Source organism: Arachis ipaensis, chromosome B8 (genome assembly GCF_059453495.1).
Source record: "Arachis ipaensis isolate K30076 ecotype BB chromosome B8, ASM5945349v1, whole genome shotgun sequence".
In the NCBI taxonomy this organism is placed as follows: Eukaryota; Viridiplantae; Streptophyta; class Magnoliopsida; order Fabales; family Fabaceae; genus Arachis; species Arachis ipaensis.
Genome location: NC_142443.1, coordinates 87,074,714 through 87,102,280, shown reverse-complemented (window position 1 = coordinate 87,102,280; position 27,567 = coordinate 87,074,714). Strand labels below are relative to the sequence as shown.

The 27,567-nt window shown below is 39.0% G+C and overlaps 2 protein-coding genes and 1 non-coding gene across 3 annotated transcripts; all 3 read right to left on the bottom strand.

The window, feature by feature from the left end:
* Positions 1 to 606: 606 nt before the first annotated feature.
* LOC148548720 (uncharacterized) lies at positions 607 to 2,740 on the bottom strand. Its single transcript, XM_088495652.1, has 3 exons — positions 1,767 to 2,740; positions 1,356 to 1,647; positions 607 to 1,164 (listed from the first exon to the last, which is right to left on the bottom strand). The coding sequence occupies exons 1-3, from the start codon at positions 2,738 to 2,740 to the stop codon at positions 607 to 609; spliced, it is 1,824 nt and encodes a 607-aa protein (XP_088351778.1).
* A 6,630-nt stretch (positions 2,741 to 9,370) lies between these two features.
* LOC148548719 (small nucleolar RNA R71) lies at positions 9,371 to 9,478 on the bottom strand. The gene has a single exon (XR_015897828.1). It is a non-coding gene; the product is annotated as a small nucleolar RNA R71 (small nucleolar RNA).
* Positions 9,479 to 26,633: 17,155 nt separating this feature from the next.
* Positions 26,634 to 27,567, bottom strand: LOC107611856 (auxin-responsive protein SAUR71). The gene has a single exon (XM_016313744.3). It carries the CDS (start codon positions 27,319 to 27,321, stop codon positions 26,920 to 26,922), a length of 402 nt encoding a protein of 133 aa, XP_016169230.1. The 5' UTR covers positions 27,322 to 27,567; the 3' UTR covers positions 26,634 to 26,919.

Sequence of the window (27,567 nt, the reverse complement as noted above, 5' to 3'; positions counted from 1 at the left end):
CTGTACACCATACAAAATCCTCTTTTAATCTCCTAGCAACTTTTGTGATGGTGCGCCAGATTTCCAAAGCATGCATAGGGAAAACTAGCTCCAAATACTTATTTCCTCGCATATATTTCGCAAGCATAATGCGCACCCAAAGCTTGTTTCTTTCATGAAAGATCTGCCAAACCAATTTACCCAGAAGAGCCATATTAATACTGTGAGTATCCCGAATACCTAGACCCCCATATCTTTTGGGAGTTACCATTGTACTCCACTTCACTAAATTCAAGACCCGCTCATCCATTTTACCTTTCCATAAGAAATTACGTAGGATAGAGTCAATCTTGGAACTAACCTTATTGGGAAAGAGCTCAACTTGCATCTGGTAGATAGGGAGGGAAGATGCCACGGACTTTATAAGACAAAATCTGCCAACCCTATTCAGGAGACGTCCTTTCAGTTAGACAATCTACTTCTAATTTTCTCCACCGACTCTAAGCAAGTTGTTCTAGAGGCTCGCGAGTGATTGAGATTAACCCCCAAATACCTACCCAAGTCATGAGCAAAACGAATTGAGGACACACCAGCCAGCACCTCCCTTCATCTATTAGTCACATTTTTTTAGCAAATAGCTTTCGACTTATCTAAGTTCACTTTCAGGCCAGAGGCCTTGCAGAACAAGTTCAAAGAGTGCATGACTTGTTGAACCTGGGTTTTACTAGCTTTACAGAACAGGAGGAGATCATCAGCAAATATTAGATGTGAAATTCTCAGCCCTCTCCGCGAGACAGCAATCGGGTCCCATACCCCTAACTGAACTTGGTGTGAAATAAAGCAAGCTAGCATCTCCATACAAAGGACGAAAAGGTATGGCGACATGGGATCCCCCTGCCGAAGCCCTCTTCTAGGTTGGAAACCTTCTAACCTGTTCTCATTCCACAGAATCGAAAGAGAGGATGCTTGAATACACCTCATAATGAGATTTATAATAGAGCTAGGAAAGCCGAAGTTTTCCAAAGTATATTCTAAGAACTTCCAGTCGACCCTGTCATAAGCCTTCTCTAAATCTATCTTGAAAGCCATAGCACCCTTCTTTGACTTAGTTTTCTTCAAGAAATGAAGTACTTCTTTTGCCACAATAATATTATCAGGAGTTCCTCTTCCAGGAATAAACCCTCCCTGGTTCGGACTGATAAAGTCTGCTTAGTAAGGTCTAACGCAGCTTACTAGTACCTTAGTTACAATCTTGTATAGGACGTTGCAAAGACTGATCGGTCGAAAATCCTTCATTTGCTTGGAATGTCAACCTTTGAGATAAGCACAAGAAGCGTTTCCAACATAGCTGGATTGATCGCCTCCCCCTGAAAAACCTTTCGAGCTAAATCCCACACATCCTGCCCAACCACATCCCAAAATTCTTTGAAGAAGTACGCTTGAAACCCATCTGGTCCCGGGGCTTTGAAAGGACTCATACTATCCACTGCTGCTTTAACTTCCAACAACATGACTGGCTTTAAGAGATTCTCACAAGCCTCACGGCTAAGAGAGGGCTTTAGGAAATCTCCCAGACAGTCCACCTCCACTGGTTCAGTGGAACAAAAGAGAGTTATATAATATGCTAACGCCTCCTTCTGGAAAAGTTCTGAATCACAGGACCAGGACCTATCACTCACAAGAGCCCATGAATTTTGTTTGCTTTTCGTCTAATAATGGCCTGCATATGAAAAAACTTCGTATTTCTGTCACCAAATCTTACCCATTGCTCCCGGGACTTTTCAAACCAGAGCATTGCCTCTTGGGCTAGGACCAAGTTATATTCCTCCCTATACCTACATTCCTCCTCTTTAAGAGCACCCTCGTCACTAGTTTCCAATCTTCTTTGCAAATCATCGAGCTTGCTTTCAATATTTCTTTTCTTGACAAAAATGTTTCCAAAAACACGAGAATTGAACTCTTGTGAAGCCTGTTGGACTCTCCGAAGCTTGCCGTGAAGGTGGGTGCAAGTACCATTGCAAACTTGGTGAATAACACCTTTATAGGAAGGGTGAGTGGCCCATGCAGCCTGGAATCTGAACGGCCTTCCATTGTTTTTGGATGGAGCTCCCAAGCATCGAATAAGCAAAGGGCAATGATCCGAATGCAATCGACTCAGCACCTTTGTGAAAGCTTCGGGAAACATGAACCGCCAGCTACTGTTACTACACGCTCTGTCCAATTTCTTAGCCACTTCCCTGTTACCCTGGACCCTCCTGAACCATGTAAACTTTTTGCCCACTGTTGCCAGATCAAACAAATTACAAGCATCCAGCACATTAGAAAAGTAATTGCTACGATTAGCATTGTAGAGGCCCCCTTTCACCTCTTGAGAACTCAAAATTTCATTAAAATCTCCAGTGACAAGCCAAGGAACCTGAACAGAAGCTCCAAGAGCTAAGAGATGATTCCACAGCTCCCCTCGGGTCGCAAGCTGAGGACTACCGTAAACAGCACTACAAACCCAACTCCTACCTCCGCTGGCAATTTCTATAGTAAGACATTGTTCTATGGTAGCAATCACTTTATATTTAGCTTTAACATCAAATGACAAAAACCATATACCCCCTTTATGCCCACTAGCTTCCACTATTCCAATCGGAAGAAAACCCAAGCTTTCCCAAAAAAATTTCATAGAACTAAACGCAACATGTGTCTCTACAAGAATAATATAGGCAGGATTAAATCTTCTTACCAATTCTTTGTAGTGAACTCGAGCCATATTGTTTGATGCTCCTCTCACGTTCCAACTGATCAAGTTCATAAAATCACTAACCATAAAAACCCAGCTTGATGATGGAACGGCGACTCCCACCTCTCACATCGAGGGTCCTCTGTCTCCCACCTTGGCAGTTCCCTCCAGAACAGCACGTCCTTCCTGGTTGGTCTCATCTTGCTTGTCTTCCCCGACATGCTCGGTTGGTGAACTTTGCAGAGAGGGAGGTCTCCTTCTCTTGTGGTTCGAGTTAATGCTCGGTGTCGAGAAAACAGGTGCTGCACTCCCTTTGCTCACTCTCAAAGAGCTCTCGAGAAAGGAAGGTTTCTCTGTGCGTGTTGTCATGTCTGTTGGAGCAGGATTTTTGACCTCTCTCTTAACTAATAATGGTCCCTTACCCACCCGTGTTGGTTTCATATCAACATTGGGCCTTCTTAGAATAAGGCCATTTTTTGAACCTATCTTAGCTTTCCCTTTTTTAGTAACCGTAGTCCATTCCTCATCAATAGGTGTATTAATATCTTCCGAAATCTCATGCAACGTTCCCTGCACAAGATCTGCTTGTTCCACATTCAACGCAGCCTTGACTTCTGCATTTTCAAATTCAAATTTCTGGTGCACCATTTTCTCCGCCGGATTAACCGTGGTGGTTACTGATGGCTTGCCTTCTTTCCTATCCGGTTCCTTCCGTGCCGGTGCGGCGGTCTTTTCCACCGGTAGAGTCTCTTCCTCCCCCTTTGTCTTCTCACAATCCCGGGTCACATGCCCAAAGCAATTGCATTTTTCGCAAATGAGATGCAGGTTCTCATATTCTATGGCGTATTCAAAGCCATCAACCAGAATCTTGCGTATCACAGGTTGGCCGAGATAGATTTGGATGCACGCTCTTGCATATTTTCCACGCTCAGCTAACTTGGTTGTAAATCAACCTTAATCGGCTTTCCCACCGCTCTCGCTATGTTTAAGATAGCCTTCTCACTATAATAACATATGCTTAGTCCGGTGATTCTTATCCAAACTAAAGTGGATTTGATAAACCACTATTTTATGGTTTATCTTGTGCTCAATTGAGTGCTTTTTATCTACTCTTTACCCATTTATTCATACTATTTGCATGGTTTTACATTTGCCTTCCTAATTTTGTGCTCTGATTGAAAACATGCTTCTTTGATCTTATATTTGCTTATTATTAATCCTCTCTTATCACCATTAGATGTCTTGATATGTGTGTTAAGTGTTTTCAGATATTATAGGGCAGGAATGACTTGGAGGATGGAAAGGAAGCATGCAAAAGTGGAAGGAATACAAGAAGATGAAGAAGTTGCTAAGTTGTCCAGCCTGACCTCTTTGCACTCAAACGACTATAACTTTAGCTACAGAGGTCCAAACGACGCGGTTTCAGTTGCGTTGGAAAGCTAACGTCCGGGGCTTCGATTTGATATATAATATGCTATAGTTCCCCTGAATTAGACGACGCGACCGCGTAATTCATGCGGCCGCGTCGCAATGACGAAAAACCAGCGTGGCAAAATTCGAAACCAGCGAATTCTGGACTGTTTTTGACCCAGTTTGCGGCCCAGAAAACACATATTAGAGGTTATAAAGTAGGGAAATACATCCATTTATGAGAAGGCTCTCACATTTATAATTTTAAGATTTAGATGTAGTTTTTAGAGAGAGAGGTTCTCTCCTCTCTCTTAGGATTAGGATTTAGGATTTCTCTTAGTTTTAGGAGTGACTCTCAATCCCAGGTTCTTTATTTTTATTTATTTTCTCAATTTAATTTATAAACATCTATGCCAGATTTAATTTCTTTTGTTAATGCAATTCGAGGTATTTTCAGATTTAAGATTGCTTTGCTTATATTGATGCTTTTAATTTAATTTAGATATTTTTCTCCCTTTTGGCTTTGGTCAAGTGATTGGTAGTACTTGAGTTATCAAAATCAGCAAGTGATTGAAATTGGTAGATTTTGCTTTAGCTAGGATTGCTCTAACACTAGTCTCTCTACAGGAGTTGACTAGGACTTGAGAATCAAGCTAATCAGTCCACTTAACATTCCTTTGTTTAATAAAGGCTGACCAAGTGGGATTAAAACCCAATTCTCTTCACACTTGATAAAGGATAACTAGGATAGGAATTCCAGTTCTCATACCTTGCCAAGAGTTTATTTTACAGTTATTTATTTATTTTTATTGCTTGAAAATATACCTGTGCGCATTGCCCAAACTCCAGAACCCCAATTTACAAACTCATAACCAATAATAAGAACATACCTCCCTGCAATTCCTTGAGAAGACGACCCAAGGTTTAAATACTCGGTTATTGATGAGCGGATAATTTATACGCTTTTTGGCATTGTTTTCAGTATGTTTTTAGTAGGATCTAGTTACTTTTAGGGATGTTTTCATTAGTTTTTATGTTAAATTCACATTTCTGGACTTTACTATGAGTTTGTGTGTTTTTCTGTGATTTCAGGTATTTTCTGGCTGAAATTGAGGGACTTGAGTAGAAATCAGATTCAGAGGTTGAAAAAGGACTGCTGATGCTGTTGGATTCTGACCTCCCTGCACTCAAAGTGGATTTTCTGGAGCTACAGAACTCGAAATGGCGCGCTTCTAATTGCGTTGGAAAGTAGACATCTAGGGCTTTCCAGCAATATATAAGAGTCCATACTTTGGCCAAGAATTGATGACGTAAACTGGCGTTCAACGCCAGCCTTCTGCCCAAATCTGGCGTCCAGCGCCAGAAAAGGATCCAAAACCAGAGTTGAACGCCCAAACTGGCACAGAAACTGGCGTTCAACTCCACAAATGGCCTCTGCATGTGCAACATTCAGGCTCAGCCCAAACACACACCAAGTGGGCCCAGAAAGTGGATTTATGCATCAATTACTTACTCATGTAAACCCTAGTAGCTAGTTTATTATAAATAGGACCTCTTACTATTGTATTAGGAATCTTTGGTCTCAGTTTTAATCCATTGTTCATCTTAGGAGACTATTGATCACGCTTTAGGGGGCTGGCCATCTCGGCCATGCCTGGACCTTCACTTATGTATTTTCATACGGTAGAGTTTCTACACTCCATAGATTAAGGTGTGGAGCTCTGCTGTTCCTCAAAGATTAATGCAAAGTACTACTGTTTTCTATTCAATTCTTCTTATTTCGCTTCTAAGATATCCATTCGCACCCAAGAACGTGATGAAGGTGATGATTATGTGTGACGCTCATCATCCTTCTCCCTTATGAACGCGTGCCTGACAAACACTTCCGTTCTACATGAAGTAAGCTAGAATGAATATCTCTTAGATCTCCTAACCAGAATCTTCGTGGCGTAAGCTAGAATGATAGCGGCATTCAAGAGAATCCGGAAAGTCTAAACCTTGTCTGTGGTATTCCGAGTAGGATTCAATGATTGAATGACTGTGACGAGCTCTGAACTCGCGATTGCAGGGCGTTAGTGACAGACGCAAAAGGATAGTAAATCCTATTCCAGCATGATCGAGAACCGACAGATGAATAGCCGTGCCGTGACAGGGTGCGTGAGCATATTATTCACTGAGAGGATAAGATGAAGCCATTGACAAAGGTGATGCCTCCAGACGATTAGCCGTGCCGTGACAGGGCATTGGATCATTTTCCCGAGAGATGACCGAAAGTAGCCGTTGACAATGGTGATGTATCACATAAAGCCAGCTATGGAAAGGAGTAAGACTGATTGGATGAAGATAGCAGGAAAGCAGAGGTTCAGAGGAACGAAAAGCATCTCCATTCGCTTATCTGAAATTCCTACCAATGATTTACATAAGTATCTCTATCCCTATTTTATTATATAATATTCGAAAACAACATTATCACTTTATATCTGCCTGACTGAGATTTACAAGGTGACCATAGCTTGCTTCATACCAACAATCTCCGTGGGATTCGACCCTTACTCACGTAAGGTATTACTTGGACGACCCAGTGCACTTGCTGGTTAGTTGTATCGAAGTTGTGACAATTATGAATTAAGATCAAAGCACCAAGCTTTGGAGCCATTACCAGGGATTGTTCGAGCCTGGACATCACAATTTCGTGCACCAAGTTTTTGGCGCCGTTGCCAGGGATTGTTTGAGTTTTCGGCAAGCTTTTGGTCCGGTAACATCAGTGCCAGATTCCCTTTTGATCCGGCAACTGCACCAAGTTTTTGGCGCCGTTGCCGGGGATTGTTTGAGTTTGGACAACTGACGGTTCATCTTGTTGCTCAGATTGGGTAACTTTCTTTTCGTTCTCTTTTCAAAAATCTTTCAAAAATATTTTCAAAAATTTCTCTTGTTTTCGAAAAAAATAAAAATGTTTTCAAAAATTTATTCAAAATTTTTAAGAATGAATTCTAGTGTTTCATGAAGCATGTGAAGCCTGGCTGGCTGTAAAGCCATGTCTAAATTCATTTGGACTGAGGCTTGCAATTTGTTATCAAGAGCAAATTAGTTGTTGCTCATCCACCTGCTGCTGATCCATGATCACCTGCTGAAGCTTGGCTGGCCATTGGCCATGTCTAGTGTTTTGGACTGGAGCTTTCTTTGAAAGCTTGGCTGGCTAGTGAGCCATGTCTAATTCCTGGACTGAAGCTTTAGACTAACATGGCAAGATTCCTGGAATTCATATTAAAAATTTTTGGAATCCTTATTTTTCCTTTTAATATGCGAAAAATATAAAATAAAAATCCAAAAAATTAGAAAATCATAAAAATCAAAAATATTTTCTGTTTCTTGTTTGAGTCTTGAGTCATATCATAAGTTTGGTGTCACTTGCATATGCATCTTGCATTTTTCGAAAACTTCATGCATTCATAGTGTTCTTCATGATCTTCAAGTTGTTCTTGGTAAGTCTTCTTGTTTGATCTTGATGATTTTTTGTTTTGTGTCTTTTCATGTTTATCATATGCATTCTTGAATTCTTAGTGCATAAGCATTAAAGAATTCTAAGTTTGGTGTCTTACATGTTTTCTTTGCATTAAAGATTTTTCAAAATTATGTTCTTGATATTCATCATGACATTCAAAGTGTTCTTGGTGTTCATCTTGACATTCATAGCATTCTTGCATGCATTCATTGTTTTGATCTAAAAATTTCATGCATTGCATATTTTTCATGTTTTTCATAAAAATTTCAAAAATCAAAAAAAAAAATCTTTCCCTTTTTCTCTCATCAAATTCGAAAATTTGGATTGACTTTTTCAAAAGTTTTTAAAATCAAGTTGTTTCTTATGAGTCAAATCAAATTTTCAATTTGAAAATCTTATCTTTTTCAAAATCTTTTTCGAAAATCAAATCTTTTTCAAAATTTTTAGTTATTTTCGAAAATTAAAAAAATCTTTTTCAAAAATATTTTTCTTATTTTTATACCAAATTTTCGAAAATAACATAATCAATTAATGTTTTGATTCAAAAATTTGAAGTTTGTTACTTGCTTGTTAAGAAAGATTCAAACTTTAAGTTCTAGAATCATATCTTGTGATTTCTTATGAATCAAGTCATTAATTGAGATTTTAAAAATCAAATCTTTTTCAAAACTAATTTTAATCATATCTTTTCAAAAATATCTTCTTATCTTATCTTTTTCAAAAATATCTTTTCAAAATATCTTTTCTAACTTCATAACTTCTTATCTTTTCAAAATTTGTTTCAACTAACTAACTAACTTTTTGTTTGTTTCTTAACTTTTTCAAAACTACCTAACTAACTCTCTCTCTCTAATTTTCGAAAATATCTCCCCTCTTTTTCAAAAATTTCTTTTTTTATTAACTAATTATTTTTATTTTTAAATTTTAAAAATTTTTCGAAAATTTCTAACATTTTCAAAAACCATTTTTCAAAAATCACTAACTCTTTTTCAAAATAATTTTCGAAAATTATCCCTCCCCCATCCTATTCTATTTATTCATTCATATCCTAACATCTCATCTCACCTCTCTTCCATCCTCATAGTTGTGTTTCTTCCATTATATTACATTCTTTGTCTCCCCCTCTTTTCTTCCACTCACAAAGGGATCCCTATACTGTGGTATAAAGGATCTCTATTATTATTATTATTTTTCTGTGCCTTCTTCTTTGTCATATGAGCAGGAGCAAGGATAAGAACATTCTTGTGGAAGCAGATCCAGAACCTGAAAGGACTCTGAAGAGAAAATTAAGAGAAGCTAAAATACAACAATCCAGACATAACCTTTCAGAAATTTTCGAACAGGAAAAGGAGATGGCAGCCGAAAATAATAATAATGTAAGGAAGATGCTTGGTGACTTTACTGCACCTAATTCCAATTTACATGGAAGAAGCATCTCCATTCCTGCCATTGGAGCAAACAACTTTGAGCTGAAACCTCAATTAGTTTCTCTGATGCAGCAGAACTGCAAGTTTCATGGACTTCCATCTGAAGATCCTTTTCAGTTCTTAACTGAATTCTTGCAGATATGTGATACTGTTAAGACAAATGGAGTAGATCCTGAAGTCCACAGGCTCATGCTTTTCCCTTTTGCTGTAAGAGACAGAGCTAGATTATGGTTGGATTTTCAACCCAAAGACAGCCTGAACTCTTGGGATAAGCTGGTCACGGCTTTCTTAGCCAAGTACTTTCCTCCTCAAAAGCTGAGCAAGCTTAGAGCTGATGTTCAAACCTTCAGACAGAAAGAAGGTGAATCCCTCTATGAAGCTTGGGAAAGATACAAACTGTTGACCAAAAAGTGTCCTTCTGACATGCTTTCAGAATGGACCATCCTGGATATATTCTATGATGGTCTGTCTGAGTTATCTAAGATGTCATTGGATACTTCTGCAGGTGGATCCATTCACCTAAAGAAAGCGCCTGCAGAAGCTCAAGAACTCATTGACATGGTTGCTAATAACCAGTTCATGTACACTTCTGAAAGGAATCCTGTGAGTAATGGAACGCCTATGAAGAAGGGAGTTCTTGAAGTTGATACTCTGAATGCCATATTGGCTCAGAACAAAATATTGACTCAGCAAGTCAATATGATCTCTCAGAGTCTGCATGGAATGCAAGCTGCATCCAACAGTACTCAAGAGGCATCTTCTGAAGAAGAAGCCTATGATCCTGAGAACCCTGCAATAGCAGAGGTAAATTACTTAGGTGAACCTTATGGAAACACCTATAACTCAACATGGAGAAATCATCCAAATTTCTCATGGAAGGATCAAAAGCCCCAACAAGGCTTTAATAATGGTGGAAGAAACAGGTTTAGCAACAGCAAACCTTTTCCATCATCAACTCAGCAACAGACAGAGAACTCTGAACAAAATGCTTCTAATTTAGCAAATCTAGTCTCTGATCTATCTAAGGCCACTGTAAGTTTCATGAATGAAACAAGGTCTTCCATTAGAAATCTGGAAGCACAAGTGGGCCAGCTGAGTAAAAGGATCACTGAAATCCCTCCTAGTACTCTCCCAAGCAATACAGAAGAGAACCCAAAAGGAGAGTGCAAGGCCATTGACATAAGCGCCATGGCCGAACCTGTGAGGAGAGGAGAGGACGTAAATCCCAAGGAGGAAGACCTCCAGGGACGTCCAGTGATCAATAAGGAGCTTCCCTCTAGGGAATCAAAGGAATCTGAGACTCATCTAGAGACCATAGAGATTCCATTGAACCTCCTTATGCCCTTCATGAGCTCTGATAAGTATTCCTCTTCTGAAGAGAATGAGGATGTTACTGAAGAGCAAACTGCCAAGTTTCTTGGTGCAATCATGAAGCTGAATGCCAAATTGTTTGGCATTGATACTTGGGAAGTTGAACCTCCCTTGTTCATCAATGAACTAAGTGATCTGGATCAACTGACATTGCCTCAGAAGAGACAGGATCCTGGAAAGTTCATAATCCCTTGTACCATAGGCACCATGATCTTTAAGGCTCTGTGTGACCTTGGTTCAGGGATAAACCTCATGCCCCTCTCTGTAATAGAGAAACGGGGAATCTATGGGGTGCAAGCTGCTAAAATCTCACTAGAGATGGCAGACAGCTCAAGAAAACAGGCTTATGGACAAGTAGAAGATGTATTAGTAAAGGTTGAGGGCCTTTACATACCTACTGATTTCATAGTCCTGGATACTGGAAAGGAAGAGGATGAATCCATCATCCTAGGAAGACCTTTCCTGGCCACAGCAAGAGCTGTGATTGATGTTGACAGAGGTGAAATAGTCCTTCAATGGAATGAGAACTCCCTTGTATTCAAAACTCAAGGATCTCCCTCTGCAACCATGGAGAGGAAGCAGAAAAAGCTTCTCTCAAAGCAGAGTCAACCAGAGCCCCCACAGTCAAACTCTAAGTTTGGTGTTGGGAGGCCACAACCAAACTCTAAGTTTGGTGTTGAACTCCCATATCCAAACTCTAAGTTTGGTGTTGGAAAGTCTCAACAAAGCTCTGCACATCTGTGAGGCTCCATGAGAGCCCACTGTCAAGCTATTGACAGTAAAGAAGCGCTTGTTGGGAGGCAACCCAATGTTTATTTATCTAACTCTATTATTATTGTTTTTCATATTTTCTTAGGTTTATGATCATGTGGAGTCACAAAATAAATATAAAAATTGAAAACGGAATCAAAAACAGCAGAAGAAAAATCACACCCTGGAGGAGCATCTGTCTGGCGTTCAGTGCCAGAACAAAGCATGGTTCTGGCGCTGAACGCCCAAAATGGGCATCTTCTGGGCGCTGAACGCCAGAACAGGCATGGTTCTGGCGTTCAACGCCAGAAATGGCACACAAATGGGCGTTGAACGCCCAAAATGGCCACCAACCTGGCGCTGAACGCCCAGAGTTGGGTACAAAGGCATTTTTACATGCCTAATGGGTGCAGGGATGTAAATCCTTGAACACCTCAGGATCTGTGGACCCCACAGGATCCACTCAAGATCTGTGGACCCCACAGGATCCCCACCTACCTCCACTCACTTCTTCTCACCACTCTCTTTCACACAACCCCACAAACACTCTTCCCTAAAAACCCCTCACCAATCACCTCAATCTCTCTTCCCCACTAAACCTTCACCACTCACATCCACCCACTCTTCCCCATAAACCTACCTCATAAACTCCACCTACCATCAAAAATTCAAAACCAATTTCCCACCCAAACCCACCCATATGGCCGAACCTTTACCCCCCCTCCCTTCCCTATATAAAGACCTCCATTCTTCATCAAATTCACACAACACACCCATCTACACTCCTCTTGGCCGAAACCTCATCTCCCTCTCCCTCTCCATATTTTTTCTTCTTCTTCTTCTATTTCTTTTGTTTATTGCTCGAGGGCGAGCAATATTCTAAGTTTGGTGTGGTAAAAGCATAGCTTTTTTGTTTTTCCATTACCATTGATGGCATCTAAGACCGGAGAATCCTCTAGAAGAGGGAAAGGGAAGACAAAAGCTTCCACATCCGAGTCATGGGAGATGGAAAGGTTCATCTCCAAAGCCCATCAAGACCACTTCTATGATGTTGTGGCCAAGAAGAAGGGGATCCCTGAGGTCCCTTTTAAACTCAAAAGAAATGAGTATCCGGAGATCCGACATGAAATTCAAAGAAGAGGTTGGGAAGTTCTAACAAATCCCATCCAACAAGTCGGCATCCTAATGGTTCAAGAGTCCTATGCCAATGCATGGATCACCAAGAACCATGATCAAAGTAAGAACCCGGATCCAAAGAACTATGTTACAATGGTTCGGGGGAAATACTTAGATTTTAGTCCGGAAAATGTGAGGTTGGCGTTCAACTTGCCATACATGGAAGAGAACGCACGCCCCTACACAAGGAGAGTCAACTTTGATCAAAGGTTGGACCAAGTCCTTATGGACATATGTGTAGAAGGAGCTCAATGGAAGGTTGACTCCAAAGGCAAGCCGGTTCAACTACGAAGATTGGACCTCAAGCCTGTAGCTAGAGGATGGTTGGAGTTTATTCAATGCTCAATCATTCCCACTAGCAACCGGTCTGAAGTTACTATAGACCGGGCCATCATGATCCATAGCATCATGATTGGAGAAGAGGTGGAAGTTCATGAGATTATACCTCAAGAACTCTACAAGGTGGCTGACAAGTCCTCCACCATGGCAAGGTTAGCCTTTCCTCACCTCATTTTCCACCTGTGCAATTCGGCTGGGATTGACATAGAGGGAGATATCCTCATCAAAGAGGACAAGCCCATCACTAGGAAAAAGATGGAGCAAGCAAGAGAGCCCAGTCATGGAGCTCAAGAGGCGCAAGAAGCTCATTTTCATGAGATCCCGGAGATGCCTCAAATGCACTTTCCTCCACAAAACTATTGGGAGCAAATCAACACCTCCCTAGGAGAATTGAGTTCCAATATGGGACAACTAAGGGTGGAACATCAAGAGCACTCTATCATGCTTCATGAAATAAGAGAAGATCAAAAAGCAATGAGGGAGGAGCAACAAAGACAAGGAAGAGACATAGAAGAGCTCAAGGACATTATTGGTTCCTCAAGAAGGAAACGCCACCATCACTAAGGTGGATTCATTCCTTGTTCTTCTTTCTTCTGTTTTTCGTTTTCTATGTTATGTGCTTATCTGTGTTTGTGTCTTCATTACATGATCATTAGTAGTTAGTAACTTTGTCTTAAAGTTATGAATGTCCTATGAATCCATCACCTCTCTTAAATGAAAAATGTTTTAATTCAAAAGAACAAGAAGTACATGAGTTTCGAATTTATCCTTGAACTTAGCTTAATTATATTGATGTGGTGACAATGCTTCTTGTTTTCTGAATGTATGCTTGAACAGTGCATATGTCTTTTGAAGTTGTTGTTTAAGAATGTTAAATATGTTGGCTCTTGAAAGAATGATGACTAGGAGACATGTTATTTGATAATCTGAAAAATCATAAAAATGATTCTTGAAGCAAGAAAAAGCAGCAAAGAACAAAGCTTGCAGAAAAAAAAAAAAGCAAAAAAATATGCGAAAAAAAATATAGAAAAAAAAAAAGAAAAAGCAAGCAGAAAAAGCCAATAACCCTTAAAACCAAAAGGCAAGGGCAAATAAAAAGGATCCCAAGGCTTTGAGCATCAGTGGATAGGAGGGCCTAAAGGAATAAAATCCTGGTCTAAGCGGCTGAACCAAGCTGTCCCTAACCATGTGCTTGTGGCGTGTAGGTGTCAAGTGAAAACTTGAGACTGAGCGGTTAAAGTCAAGGTCCAAAGCAAAAGAAGAGTGTGCTTAAGAACCCTGGACACCTCTAATTGGGGACTTTAGCAAAGCTGAGTCACAATCTGAAAAGGTTCACCCAATTATGTGTCTGTGGCATTTATGTATCCGGTGGTAATACTGGAAAACAAAGTGCTTAGGGCCACGGCCAAGACTCATAAAGAAGCTGTGTTCAAGAATCATCATACTGAACTAGGAGAGTCAATAACACTATTCGAAATCTGAAGTTCCTATAGATGCCAATCATTCTGAATCTCAATGGATAGAGTGAGATGCCAAAACTATTCAAGAGGCAAAAAGCTATAAGTCCCGCTCATTTGATTGAAGCTATGTTTCATTGATAGTTTGGAATTTATAGTATATTCTCTTCTTTTTATCCTATTTGATTTTCAGTTGCTTGGGGACAAGCAACAATTTAAGTTTGGTGTTGTGATGAGCGGATAATTTATACGCTTTTTGGCATTGTTTTTAGTATGTTTTTAGTAGGATCTAGTTACTTTTAGGGATGTTTTCATTAGTTTTTATGTTAAATTCACATTTCTGGACTTTACTATGAGTTTGTGTGTTTTTCTGTGATTTCAGGTATTTTCTGGCTGAAATTGAGGGACTTGAGCAGAAATCAGATTCAGAGGTTGAAAAAGGACTGCTGATGCTGTTGGATTCTGACCTCCCTGCACTCAAAGTGAATTTTCTGGAGCTACAGAACTCGAAATGGCGCGCTTCCAATTGCGTTGGAAAGTAGACATCCAGGGCTTTCCAGCAATATATAATAGTCCATACTTTGGCCAAGAATTGACGACGTAAACTGGCGTTCAACGCCAGCCTTCTGCCCAAATCTGGCGTCCAGCGCCAGAAAAGGATCCAAAACCAGAGTTGAACGCCCAAACTGGCACAGAAACTGGCGTTCAACTCCACAAATGGCCTCTGCACGTGCAACATTCAGGCTCAGCCCAAACACACACCAAGTGGGCCCAGGAAGTGGATTTATGCATCAATTACTTACTCATGTAAACCCTAGTAGCTAGTTTATTATAAATAGGACCTCTTACTATTGTATTAGGAATCTTTGGTCTCAGTTTTAATCCATTGTTCATCTTAGGAGACTATTGATCACGCTTTAGGGGGCTGGCCATCTCGGCCATGCCTGGACCTTCACTTATGTATTTTCATACGGTAGAGTTTCTACACTCCATAGATTAAAGTGTGGAGCTCTGCTGTTCCTCAAAGATTAATGCAAAGTACTACTGTTTTCTATTCAATTCTTCTTATTTCGCTTCTAAGATATCCATTCGCACCAAAGAACGTGATGAAGGTGATGATTATGTGTGACGCTCATCATCCTTCTCCCTTATGAACGCGTGCCTGACAAACACTTCCGTTCTACATGAAGTAAGCTAGAATGAATATCTCTTAGATCTCCTAACCAGAATCTTCGTGGCGTAAGCTAGAATGATGGTGGCATTCAAGAGAATCCGGAAAGTCTAAACCTTTTCTGTGGTATTCCGAGTAGGATTCAATGATTGAATGACTGTGACGAGCTCCGAACTCGCGATTGCAGGGCGTTAGTGACAGACGCAAAAGGATAGTAAATCCTATTCCAGCATGATCGAGAACCGACAGATGAATAGCCGTGCCGTGACAGGGTGCGTGAGCATATTATTCACTGAGAGGATAAGATGAAGCCATTGACAAAGGTGATGCCTCCAGACGATTAGCCGTGCCGTGACAGGGCATTGGATCATTTTCCCGAGAGATGACCGAAAGTAGCCGTTGACAATGGTGATGTATCACATAAAGCCAGCCATGGAAAGGAGTAAGACTGATTGGATGAAGATAGCAGGAAAGCAGAGGTTCAGAGGAACGAAAAGCATCTCCATTCGCTTATCTGAAATTCCTACCAATGATTTACATAAGTATCTCTATCCCTATTTTATTATATAATATTCGAAAACAACATTATCACTTTATATCCGCCTGACTGAGATTTACAAGGTGACCATAGCTTGCTTCATACCAACAATCTCCGTGGGATTCGACCCTTACTCACGTAAGGTATTACTTGGACGACTCAGTGCACTTGCTGGTTAGTTGTATCGAAGTTGTGACAATTATGAATTAAGATCAAAGCACCAAGCTTTGGAGCCATTACCAGGGATTGTTCGAGCCTAGACATCACAATTTCGTGCACCAGTTACCAATTTTAAAAGGGGTTTGTTACTTGTGACAACCAAAAACTTTTGTAAGAAAGGTTGATTGCTTGGTTTAGTAACTATACTTACAACGAGAGTTTCTATAACCTCTAAACCATCAATCTCCAGTTCTTCAAAATGGCGCCGTTGCCGGGGAATTGCAAACGTGTGCCTTATTATTGGTTATTGTAAATATTTTATTTTTGCTTGTTTATTTGTTTTTTTTTTTTTTTTTTGCTTTTCCATAAATTAAGAGGTTATTTGTTTTTATTTAGTTATTAAAAAAAAATTTTCAAAAATTTGTTCTTAGTGTTCATCTTGATTTTCAAGTTGTTCTTCACGTTCATCTTGACCTTCAAGCTGTTCTTAGTTGTTTTCTTCGTTTTGATCTAAAAATTTGAAATTTGGTGTCATTTTATTGTTTTTCTCTTTCCTCATTAAATTCAAAAATATTTTTAATTAATTTTTTTCGAAAAAAAATTTCAGATTTTTATTTTTAAAATTTTTATCTTATCTTATCTTATTTCAAATTTCAAATTTCAAATTTCAAAAATTCAAATTTCAAAAATTTAAAATTCAAATTTCAAAATTTCAAATTTCAAAATTTCAAAATTTAATTTTCAAATTCAAATTTTAAATAACCTTTTAATTTAAATTTATTTTTATTTTTATTTTTAATTTTTATTTGCTACTATGAACTCTCACCCCTTTGGCTATGAGTCTAGTTACAATGATGTTGCAGGAAGAAGAAATTACAATGAGAACAGGCATCAAGGTTAGAACAATCAAAGATGGGAGGAGCCACAAGGATTTGATCAACCCTCATGGCAACAACCACCTCCAATGGACTATCAACAACCGTCACTATATGCCTATAAACCATTTCCTCAACATGACTTTGGACCACCATACTCACAAGCCCCTTTCCACCATTCTCCTCCATATGACCCTAACCCACATCCACCATACCAACCACCTTATGAACCAAATGAACCATACATAGATCCACCCCAAACCTCCATGGAGAAAGCACTTGCCAATCTAAACTCTACTATACAAGCTCTCGTCGCCCAAATCAGACCACCAAATACCTTCAACAATCAACCCTCAAGCTCTAGTGCACTTCCTTGTCAACCACAGAATGATCTCTCCATCCCATCACCACCATCCATGGAAGAGTACCCACATCCATCAATCCAAGAGCAACATGATCCCAATGATGCTATTGACATGGAACAAGAGAGAAGGGATCATCTTCGCGAATCCATACTTCATAAGGAGCTAGAGGAGGCCCTACGGGTAAGGGTAGGAGAGACCCTTGAAGATGAAAGAATAGTTGAAAGGAGTTGTCATAGAAAGAAAAACATCGAGGATGAGTACGATTTTATACTTAAACAATTGGACAAAGCAGCAATTATTAAAAAGGAAGAAGTGGTTGTGGACTTAAGAGATGATGTACCTCCATTGGAAAGTCCAGTCACAGAGCCTCCTTCCACGGTGTTTGATGTTGATGTTGAGAAGAGCGTACAACCTCCAAGGCAGATCATGGTTGAAGATTTTGTAGAGGTTGATCAAGAGGTAGAAGATGTCAAAGAAGAGCACAAGGGAGTGGAGCTTGAAATTACCTTGCCAAAGTTGTTGGAAACCCCTCCCCCAAAGTTGCCATCATCCTTCACAACATTCAAGTGGGTAAAATTCATATCCCTTAGCTTTCTAATCCCACTTGAATATGGGCTACTGGAGACGGATGGTCAACTTAGAGCTCTTTGTGGCATTAAGAGTAAGAGGAAAATGGTCAGTGGTAAGAATTGTCCTGCAAGGTTCATTATGGTTGAAAGCTTAAAGTTTAAATGTAAAGGTTGGTGTAAAGCTCCACTGAATGGGTCTAGGAAGTTGTTTGGCCGCTTTAGTGAGAATTCAGATTGCCTACCACCCGGATGGAATCATGATGATCAACAAGAAGACGGGTGCAAAAGCAAGATTTGGGACCCCGGAATCCAATCTGGAAATCAGCACTCTTGGGGCCTTGTCACATGCTTTAACTTACTTGAAAGCTTTCTGCGCCTAGTTTGGGATCCCGGAGGACATTGGAATCATAAACATTGGTGGAGATTCCTGGATGAGTTCAAGCACAAGCCACCATAACAAAGGATTCCCCAAATGTCCAACTTAAGGACAATAACTAAAAGTACTAGGTGGGAGACAACCCACCGTGGTATGATCGTTCCTTTTTCATTTTTATTTAGTTTTATTTGTTTTTGAGTTTATTTTATTTTATTGAACCTGGAGTTTTGCATCACATTCATATTAACACTGCATTCTGCATTTTCTTTTCAGAAAAAAAAAAAGCGAGCACGCGACGCGACCGCATCAGCGACGCGTCCGTGTCGCAAGGAGATGGGAGACAATATTAATATGAACAGAGAGTTACGCAGGAGCAGCGCTGGAGGCGTGCCAATGGCACAAATCACCCCATGCGACCGCGTCGCTAACGCGACCGCGTCATATGGGAATAATGGCCTCCCACGCGACCGCGTCACCCACGCGGCCGCGTGACCTGAAATCGGCGTAAAAAAGGGTGTATGGCAGAAAGTTGAGCTGGAGTTGGGCTGGACTCGTGCTGGAAGCCCAAGCCCTCCCACGCGAACGCGTGCCCCACGCGTCCACATCATATTGGAAATAAGGCCACTCACGCGATCGCATGCTCCACGCAGTCGCGTCACCCAATATTTGGCAACTAATGATTTTGAACAGAGAGTTGTGCGAGTGCGAGGCTGCCCTCGTGCCAGTAGCATAAAAAGGGTCACGCGACCGCGTGACCGACGCGACCGCGTGACCGACGCGACCGCGTCATTCAGTTTAAGCACAAGTCACGCGACCGCGTGCCTCACGAGACCGCGTCGCTTGCGCCACACAGCTTATCTAAATTAGCCAAAAATATCTTATCTTTTCTTCCCCAAATCCTAATTTCTTTCTTCTTCTCTCTTCTTTCTTCTTTCTTTCTCTCCTTCTTCCCCTCTACTCTTCTATCCCTTTAATTTAATGCATTTATTTGTTCTTTCCTTTTTTTTTCAATTCTTTTTCATGCATTTTTATGTTGGTGTTGGAGTTTTATTTGGATAAGTGCCTTAATTTATTTGAGCAGGTGGCTATTCTGAGGAGAGATTTGACAATTGACATTTATTCATGGCTCTCTTATACATTTGGATTACATTATTTTCATCCCTATTTTAACTTGCACACCCAGTGTTTGTGAAAAAAGCTTTTATGGCATTTTAAATCTTATTTTATTTTACTCTTTCACTTGCATGCCTCTTTTTCACAACACTTGTGCTCCACATGTATTTGGGATTATCATTCACAATTGTCATCATTACACATGCTCTTTAATTTAGCACATTTATTACTTGATGCTTGAGCTATGCTTCTCATGCCTATTATTTGCATGTTTTTATCCTCTTGCATCTTATTATTTTGAATTGCCCCTTTTTGATCTTTATTGTTGTCTTTCCTACATGTTGTAGCTACAATGTAGTTGGGCTATCATCTTTTCTTTGGCATTCCTTATCACTTGGAATTTCCTCCCTTCCAGTCTTAGTTTTCTATATTTTACACTCTTCCTTTTTTTCTTCTTCCTTAGGCATGGGTACCAAGAAAGAAAAAGAGAAGGCCACTGACAAGACACCAGCAAGAAAAGGAACCAAGAGATCTCCAACTAAGGCACCTCCATCTACAAGCGTCAGTTGGAGCAACCCGTCCACCTGCACATCTCAGCATGCACCGAAGACGGTGTAATATTTAAGTGTGGGGAGGTCGATACCGATCTCCATGGGTTAGTTACTCCTCTATCTCAACACCAATAATTTATTTTCCTTATTCATTGTTGCATTTGCATGTTTGATTGCATATTTGTTTAATTTTTTGCATATTTTACCACTTGGTTAAAGTAATATTTTCTTTTTCAAGAAACTTTTTATAACATTTCACTAATTTGAATAAAATTTTTTGTTACACTTGAAATATTATAATGGAACATGGTTTAGAGCTCGAACACACAAAACCAGTGAGATTTTTGAGCCTATTTAATTGGTTTCATTTTATCAACCAATATTTTATTTTTGGTGTGTGTTTTTCTCTCTAAAATTGTGATCTTTGTCTTGCTTAATTCTATATTTCCATGGTTTGATGTATGCATGCACTTATATGATTGAGGCCTTTGTTTCACTGAGCTTACATACCCATATGGCCTTTACCCTTCATTATCCCTTGCAAACCAATTTGAGCCTATTATACCCCTTTGTTCTTTACTTTAGCACATCATTAACTCTATGCAGAAAATAATAATGTCCTTAATTTGAATCCTTGGTTAGCTTAGACTAGTGAGAGTGCTCATGAATTAAGTGTGGGGAAAAGTGGGTTTGGAAACAATTGGTTTAAGAATTGGGTATTATATATCTTTTGGAAACAAAGGTTTAGAACATGATTCATGCATTCAATAAATTAATCATATGCATTGAGAAAAAAAAAATATATATATATATATAAAGAGAGAAAAAGAAAAGAAAAAGAGCAAATAAGTAAAAGGGGACAAAAAATGCCCCAAAATATGTGGTGAAAGCAATGCATATGAGTTGTACTTGAAATTAGAATGCATGAATATGTGAAAAACATGGTTGATGGATAGTTGGATGTTGTATTATGATTACATGGATTGTTTAAGTTAGGTGGAAAGTTTAAGTTAATTAAGGATTCAGATTTTAGTCCACTTGGCCAAATACAATCCTACCTTGATCCTAACCCCATTACAACCCTTAAAAGACCTCTTGATATGTGTATCTGTACATTAAATTTGTGTTGATTGTTAGATGAAGAGCAAGCCTTAGAAAGCAAGGATAGTAGAGAATTGAGAGAATCGAACCTTAAACACTTGAGTGATTAGAGTGTATACACTACCAGTGAGGGTTCGATGCTCAATTCCTTGTTCCCGGCTTTCATGAGCTATTTTCTTCTACAAATCTATTTGTACTTCATTTTCATGATTTGAATTAGTGAAATCCAATTCATATTTATTCTTAAAAGATTTGTTTACTTTTAACCAAGTAGGTAAAAGCATTTAGCATGTAGTTGCATTCATAGGTTGCATTTCATACCATTCCTCTTCATCTTTATAACTTCTCTTGAGTTTAGCATGAGGACATGCTAGTGTTTAAGTGTGGGGAGGTTGATAAACCACTATTTTATGGTTTATCTTGTGCTCAATTGAGTGGTTTTTATCTACTCTTAACCCACTTATTCATACTATTTGCATGGTTTTACATTTGCCTTCCTAATTATGTGCTTTGATTGAAAACATGCTTCTTTGATCTTATATTTGCTTATTATTAATCCTCTCTTATCACCATTAGATGCCTTGATATGTGTGTTAAGTATTTTCAGATATTATAGGACAGGAATGACTTGGAGGATGGAAAGGAAGCATGCAAAAGTGGAAGGAATACAAGAAGATGAAGAAGTTGCTAAGCTGTCCAGCCTGACCTCTTCGCACTCAAACGGCTATAACTTTAGCTACAGAGGTCCAAACGACGCGGTTTCAGTTGCGTTGGAAAGCTAACGTCCGGGGCTTCGATTTGATATATAATATGCTATAGTTCCCCTGATTCTAGGCAACGCGACCGCGTGATCCATACGGCCGCGTCGCAATGATGAAAAACCAGCGTGGCGAAATTCGAAACCAGCGAATTCTGGACTATTTTTGACCTAGTTTGTGGCCCAGAAAACACAGATTAGAGGCTATAAAGTAGGGGAATGCATCCATTTATGAGAAGGCTCTCATATTTACAATTTTAAGATTTAGATGTAGTTTTTAGAGAGAGAGGTTCTCTCCTCTCTCTTACGATTAGGATTTAGGATTTCTCTTAGTTTTAGGAGTGACTCTCAATCCCAGGTTCTTTATTTTTATTTATTTTCTCAATTTAATTTATAAACATCTATGCCAGATTTAATTTCTTTTGTTAATGCAATTCGAGGTATTTTCAGATTTAAGATTGCTTTGCTTATATTGATGCTTTTAATTTAATTTAGATATTTTTCTCCCTTTTGGCTTTGGTCAAGTGATTGATAGTACTTGAGTAATCAAACTCAGCAAGTGATTGAAATTGGCAGATTTTGCTTTAGCTAGGATTGCTCTAACACTAGTCTCTCCACAGGAGTTGACTAGGACTTGAGAATCAAGCTAATCAGTCCACTTAACATTCCTTTGTTTAATAAAGGCTGACCAAGTGGATTAAAACCCAATTCTCTTCACACTTGATAAGGATAACTAGGATAGGAATTTCAGTTCTCATACCTTGCCAAGAGTTTATTTTACAGTTATTTATTTATTTTTATTGCTTGAAAATATACCTGTGCGCATTGCCCAAACTCCAGAACCCCAATTTACAAACTCATAACCAATAATAAGAACATACATCCCTGCAATTCCTTGAGAAGATGAACCGAGGTTTAAATACTCGGTTATCAATTTTAAAAGGGGTTTGTTACTTGTGACAACCAAAAACTTTTGTAAGAAAGGTTGATTGCTTGGTTTAGTAACTATACTTACAACGAGAGTTTCTATAACCTCTAAACCATCAATCTCCAGTTCTTCAGGATCCAAAGGAATCCTCACACGGACGGAAAGAAGGGCACCACGGCTTTACCGCCACATAGTTTCCCGCTATCATCCAAAGGCCGCCCAGAAGAACTCTCTCTCTATCCTCCCATAAGTCAAACTTGATGAGGAAATAACCAAAACCAACGTCCAAAACCTCATAGCCACCTTTGGTTCTCCAGACTCCTCTCAACTTGTGTGTGATAGAAGTATAGCTAAAAGATTTGCCAAGAACTTTGATGATGATGGCATCCCTATAGGGGGCAGAGAGAATCTCCCTAGCTTCCTGTGTGAATTCCACACTAGGGATCTCCCCGTCTTTGATCGTTGCCATCCTATCCGCATCTAGAGCATCCGCCACATGAGAAACTCTAACTGATGTTTCTCCCACAGCCTTGTCTCTAAAGGACACCTTAAGAGGTTCCTTGCCCTTTGCTCTCTTCTCTATATCTCCCATACCTTGTGGTGTAGCTTGCCCAATATCTCCCGCAGAAGCCTTATCATGAGACCTGCCAGACCCTTCCCCGGCCTCCATGACGTTCTTCCCTTTTCAAGACTCATCCGCCAACCTCGAGACATGAATCTCCACCCTCTCTCTGATACGTTCTTGGTTGCCACCCCCTTCGCCATCCGCTATCCTTGTGCCTCCGAAAATCCTACCCTCGTCTGCTCCCTCTCCCTCTCTCCCGCTCTCTCCACTCATTTTGCGACTATAGTAGATTGGGACTTGAATATACCTGAGGAGTGTCAATGTATTTATAGTAGAAAGATAATCACCTTTTTTTAGTAGTTCCACTTTTATTGGTGGATAGCCATTTCCTTTATCTTGAAAGTTTGTTGGGGTCTATCTTTTAGGAGAGATAAAGATAGTAGGAGAGATTTGAAAAGACATTTATTTATTTAGATAAGTGGAACTGAATCTCCTTGTTGCATCCGACCTCTTTGAATGAAAAAAGCCACCTTTAAGAAACTTTTATTCTTAATGGATCTGAATTGTATTTATGCCAGAATATGACCAGTAATATATATATAAATAAAAGAACAGATAAATCAAACCTTTTCTTAATGTTTGTTTATGTAATAATGCAAACGTAAATAGATAATTTTGTATATCTCTATCTATCTATCTATCTATCTATCTATATTAACTACGCATGCAAATTAAATTTAAAATACGAATAATGCGTTGAAGTAAAATATAAATAAAAATTCAAGCAATATAAATTATTTACATTTAGTCATTATTTTGAAAAAAAAAAAGGCATTATCACAATTTAATGCATGGAAATAATAAAATTTGTCCGACTAACATACAATCAACCTGTATTTGTATATAATTTTATATTTTTTAAACAAAATAATCAATACTATGATCAAATATTTTATAATAAAATAACTAATTTTTTATAATCAAATAATCTAACATTTTTATAAATATCAAATATATATTTGTACACAATGAGTATTTTTTGTGTTAATATAACATAATTAACCATGTTAGATGTATGTATATCAAAATTAGACATTAAGATATAATACATAATGAAATACAAAATACACAATAAAAAAGAGTTAAACTAACTATATTTATTTATATATAAATATATTATAGTTGATTTTGATGACTAATTTTAGTGTACAAATAGTGTTTAATATAATTGATGAATAATCATTAAAATTTTAAGTATGATTCATTTTTAAAGACTAAAGAGTAAGGAACTTTGTATTTTTTATTAATTAAATAAATCTTAATTTTTTTTCAATTATATTTTATATCAATAATTCAAATTTAAAAGTTAAGATATTTTATTTTTCGAGTTTAATTTTGATATATATATATAGAGAGAGAGAGAGGTGCGATCTATGGTAACCATGGTTGTTTGGTGGCTACAATGGCTAATTCCCTTGAACCAATCTGTAACTGACATGTGGACAATGGAATTCTGTTGACTTTTGTTTTGAGGTTCTTAATAGCGGTAAATTAGTTAAAACAAGATAAATGTAGCTTTATCTTATTGATAGAATCCAACTCAACCTGTTGGCCCGACCCAAAACAATATATCCAACCCCATATGCCGACCCGGTTCTTCTTCTTCTTCTTTGGAATGATTCCTCTTCTTCTTGGGAATGATTCCTATGCACTGCTTCATGGTTGGTGAAATTTCCTAAGGTTGTGACCGGAGCTCCGTCACATTCTGGTTCCATAACCTCCGCTATACCTTTCGAAGGGTGCCACTACTGCGACAGAAATTTTCTAACCACCTCCGCGGTGATCGCCTTTGCACCTCTTCGTCGATTCCATCCGCCGCTGCTTGGAGCATGATCCCTGGGTTCCCCGTCTAGCTTCCATCTCCTCTAACCGCCATGTTTTTTTGCTGTCATAGATTCCAAGTCTCTGTTCCTTGCTTGGTGTGGCCTGGATGAGGTTATTTGTTGAACTTCGCCACCATCTCCTGCTATTACCCCTTCACTCTGGTTGAACGTCATCATTGCTGCCCCATGGATCTACTTTCTCCGTAATACCCTCCTCGGCTCCTCACCACTCCGATCCGTCGATTCTTTTTCCTCGCTCTTTGAAGGCCGTTCTTCAACCCCCGATTCCAAAGACATTTTTACCCCCTCATACATCATCCATTTCTAATGTCATCCATGAAATAATTAAAATTGAGTTTATCGTACTTAATCTCTAAATTCAATTTAGTGCTCCATACAAAAACATTCCATTTGTCAACATATCATTGGCCAGTTAATTCATAGCCACATGTAGTCACCAAAAATACAGCTATCAGAAATACCACCATATATATATATTATGATGATTTACACAATCAATATAAAAAATAATTATTTTGATCTGTGCATATAAAATTATTTTATATTAATAATATAATGTATCAAATTAAATTATTATTTTTTATTTGATTTTATTCTGTTAATTTTCAAAATCCGTTACAATCCTTCAGAGCATTGACATGATCTTTTAAATATTAATAAGAATTTAATTTTAATACACGAATTATAAAATCACATACATTTAATTATAAATTAACATGTCAGCAAAAATAATTATAAAATGTTTTTCGCAGTCTATTAGTAAAGTTAGCACTGAAATTACAGCCAAAATATGGAATTCCAACCACACCATACAATCTTCATTGATGAGATCAGCAACACGAAGTTACCTTTATGAAACTATAAATACAAGGTGGATCTCTCTTCAGTGGTTAGAGTATAACTGATTTTACATTTACAACATGGATAAAGAGCAAGATCCTTTTTACGTCTTAAAAATTTTCTACAAGTAACAATGTGATATTTCAACAAGATAATTGATCCACATTGCAACAGCTGATTATTTGAGAAGATTAAGAAAAACATTATTATTATGTATAATTTTTATTTTTTGAATTTATTAAAACATCGTATATACAGTAGATCAAGATTCAAGATCCAAAAGTCGGCCGAGGAACCTTTTTCGCTAATTTCGCGCTGCCGTGACAGTACCTCGCTAAAACTAAATCTAATAAAAAATAGCAAAATATTTAACAACGAAAAGAAAATTAAAAAGATAAAAACGCTTGGAATTACTGTAAATAATATAATTTTAATAGGCAATACTATCAGCTTCTTAAACGGCAAAATGAAGTATAATCCAAAAAAACTCGAAACGGCGTGCAGTTTAAGCTTGCTTTTCAGATCACTACTAAGCTTTATCGTTTTTCAATCACACACTACTTTTTTCCTCTTTTTCCTTTCTTCCGTTTGTTTCGCTCAAAAAAAAAAACGCACGGGGGATTCCAGGGGAGAGAAAGAGAATAAAGAAAAAGAAAAGAAATCGAAAGAAAGACAGACATAGGAAAAAAGATTCGATTCTCGTTTTCCTCGGTCGCGAAACAAGAACGGAGTAATAATTTTCCTCTACAGCTTTTTACATCGTGAATCAAAACCAAACAACCGAAAAAAGGAGGTAAGCGAGAGAACCAAAACCTAAAAAAAACATGAAAGAGAAGAGAAAAGAAGAACCCTAACATTTGTGTACTTTTTTTTTACCTCAAAGATCCTGCTTTTGTATATTTACAACAAAAATCCAAAAAAGGAGGGAAAAAAAAGGAAGAAGAAGATCTGGCTAAAATTCATTATTAGTGTGTCAACTCTTCAGGGGAGTAGTTGAGGAGGTCGAGGAGGTGGCGCGTGTCACGTCCCCGCGTGAGTGCTTCAAGCACGCGCTCAAAGACTATGACGTGGCACGGAAGCCGGATAACACCTTGCTGGTCGTAACCGTACTCCTGAGCCGACTCGTTCAGGAGCTTCACGAAGATTGGATGGTTCAGAAGCTCCGCACTCACCGCAAACCGCTCCATCTCGTCGCCGACGTAAACAGGAACGTGTCCCTCCGGCACCGGAGAGCGCCGCATCTTGTGGCGGAAGGAGTCGCCGCAGCGGCGCCGGTGTCGCCTTGCCGCCGCAACGGAGTCGGAGCGGAGGAGCGTGTACTGAGACGAGTCGGCGACGCGTGAGAGTCTTCGGATCAACTGCTTCATGGTAAAAAAGAAATTAAAACGGCTTTTAGTGAGAGAAAGTGAGGATGTGGTTTTTAGACAGAGAGAGAGTGTGAAGGTTTGGAAGGGGTGGGGATGGGGAGAGAGAGTGTTAGAGTGGTTGGTATTTATATAGAGGGGGAGCAGGAAGAGGGGGGATAGGTGTTGTGTGTGTTTGGTATTGGGAGAGTGTACGCAAAGGGGCGCAATGGAAAGGTGATGATGCGGGAAGTTTGGGAGGTACAGGTA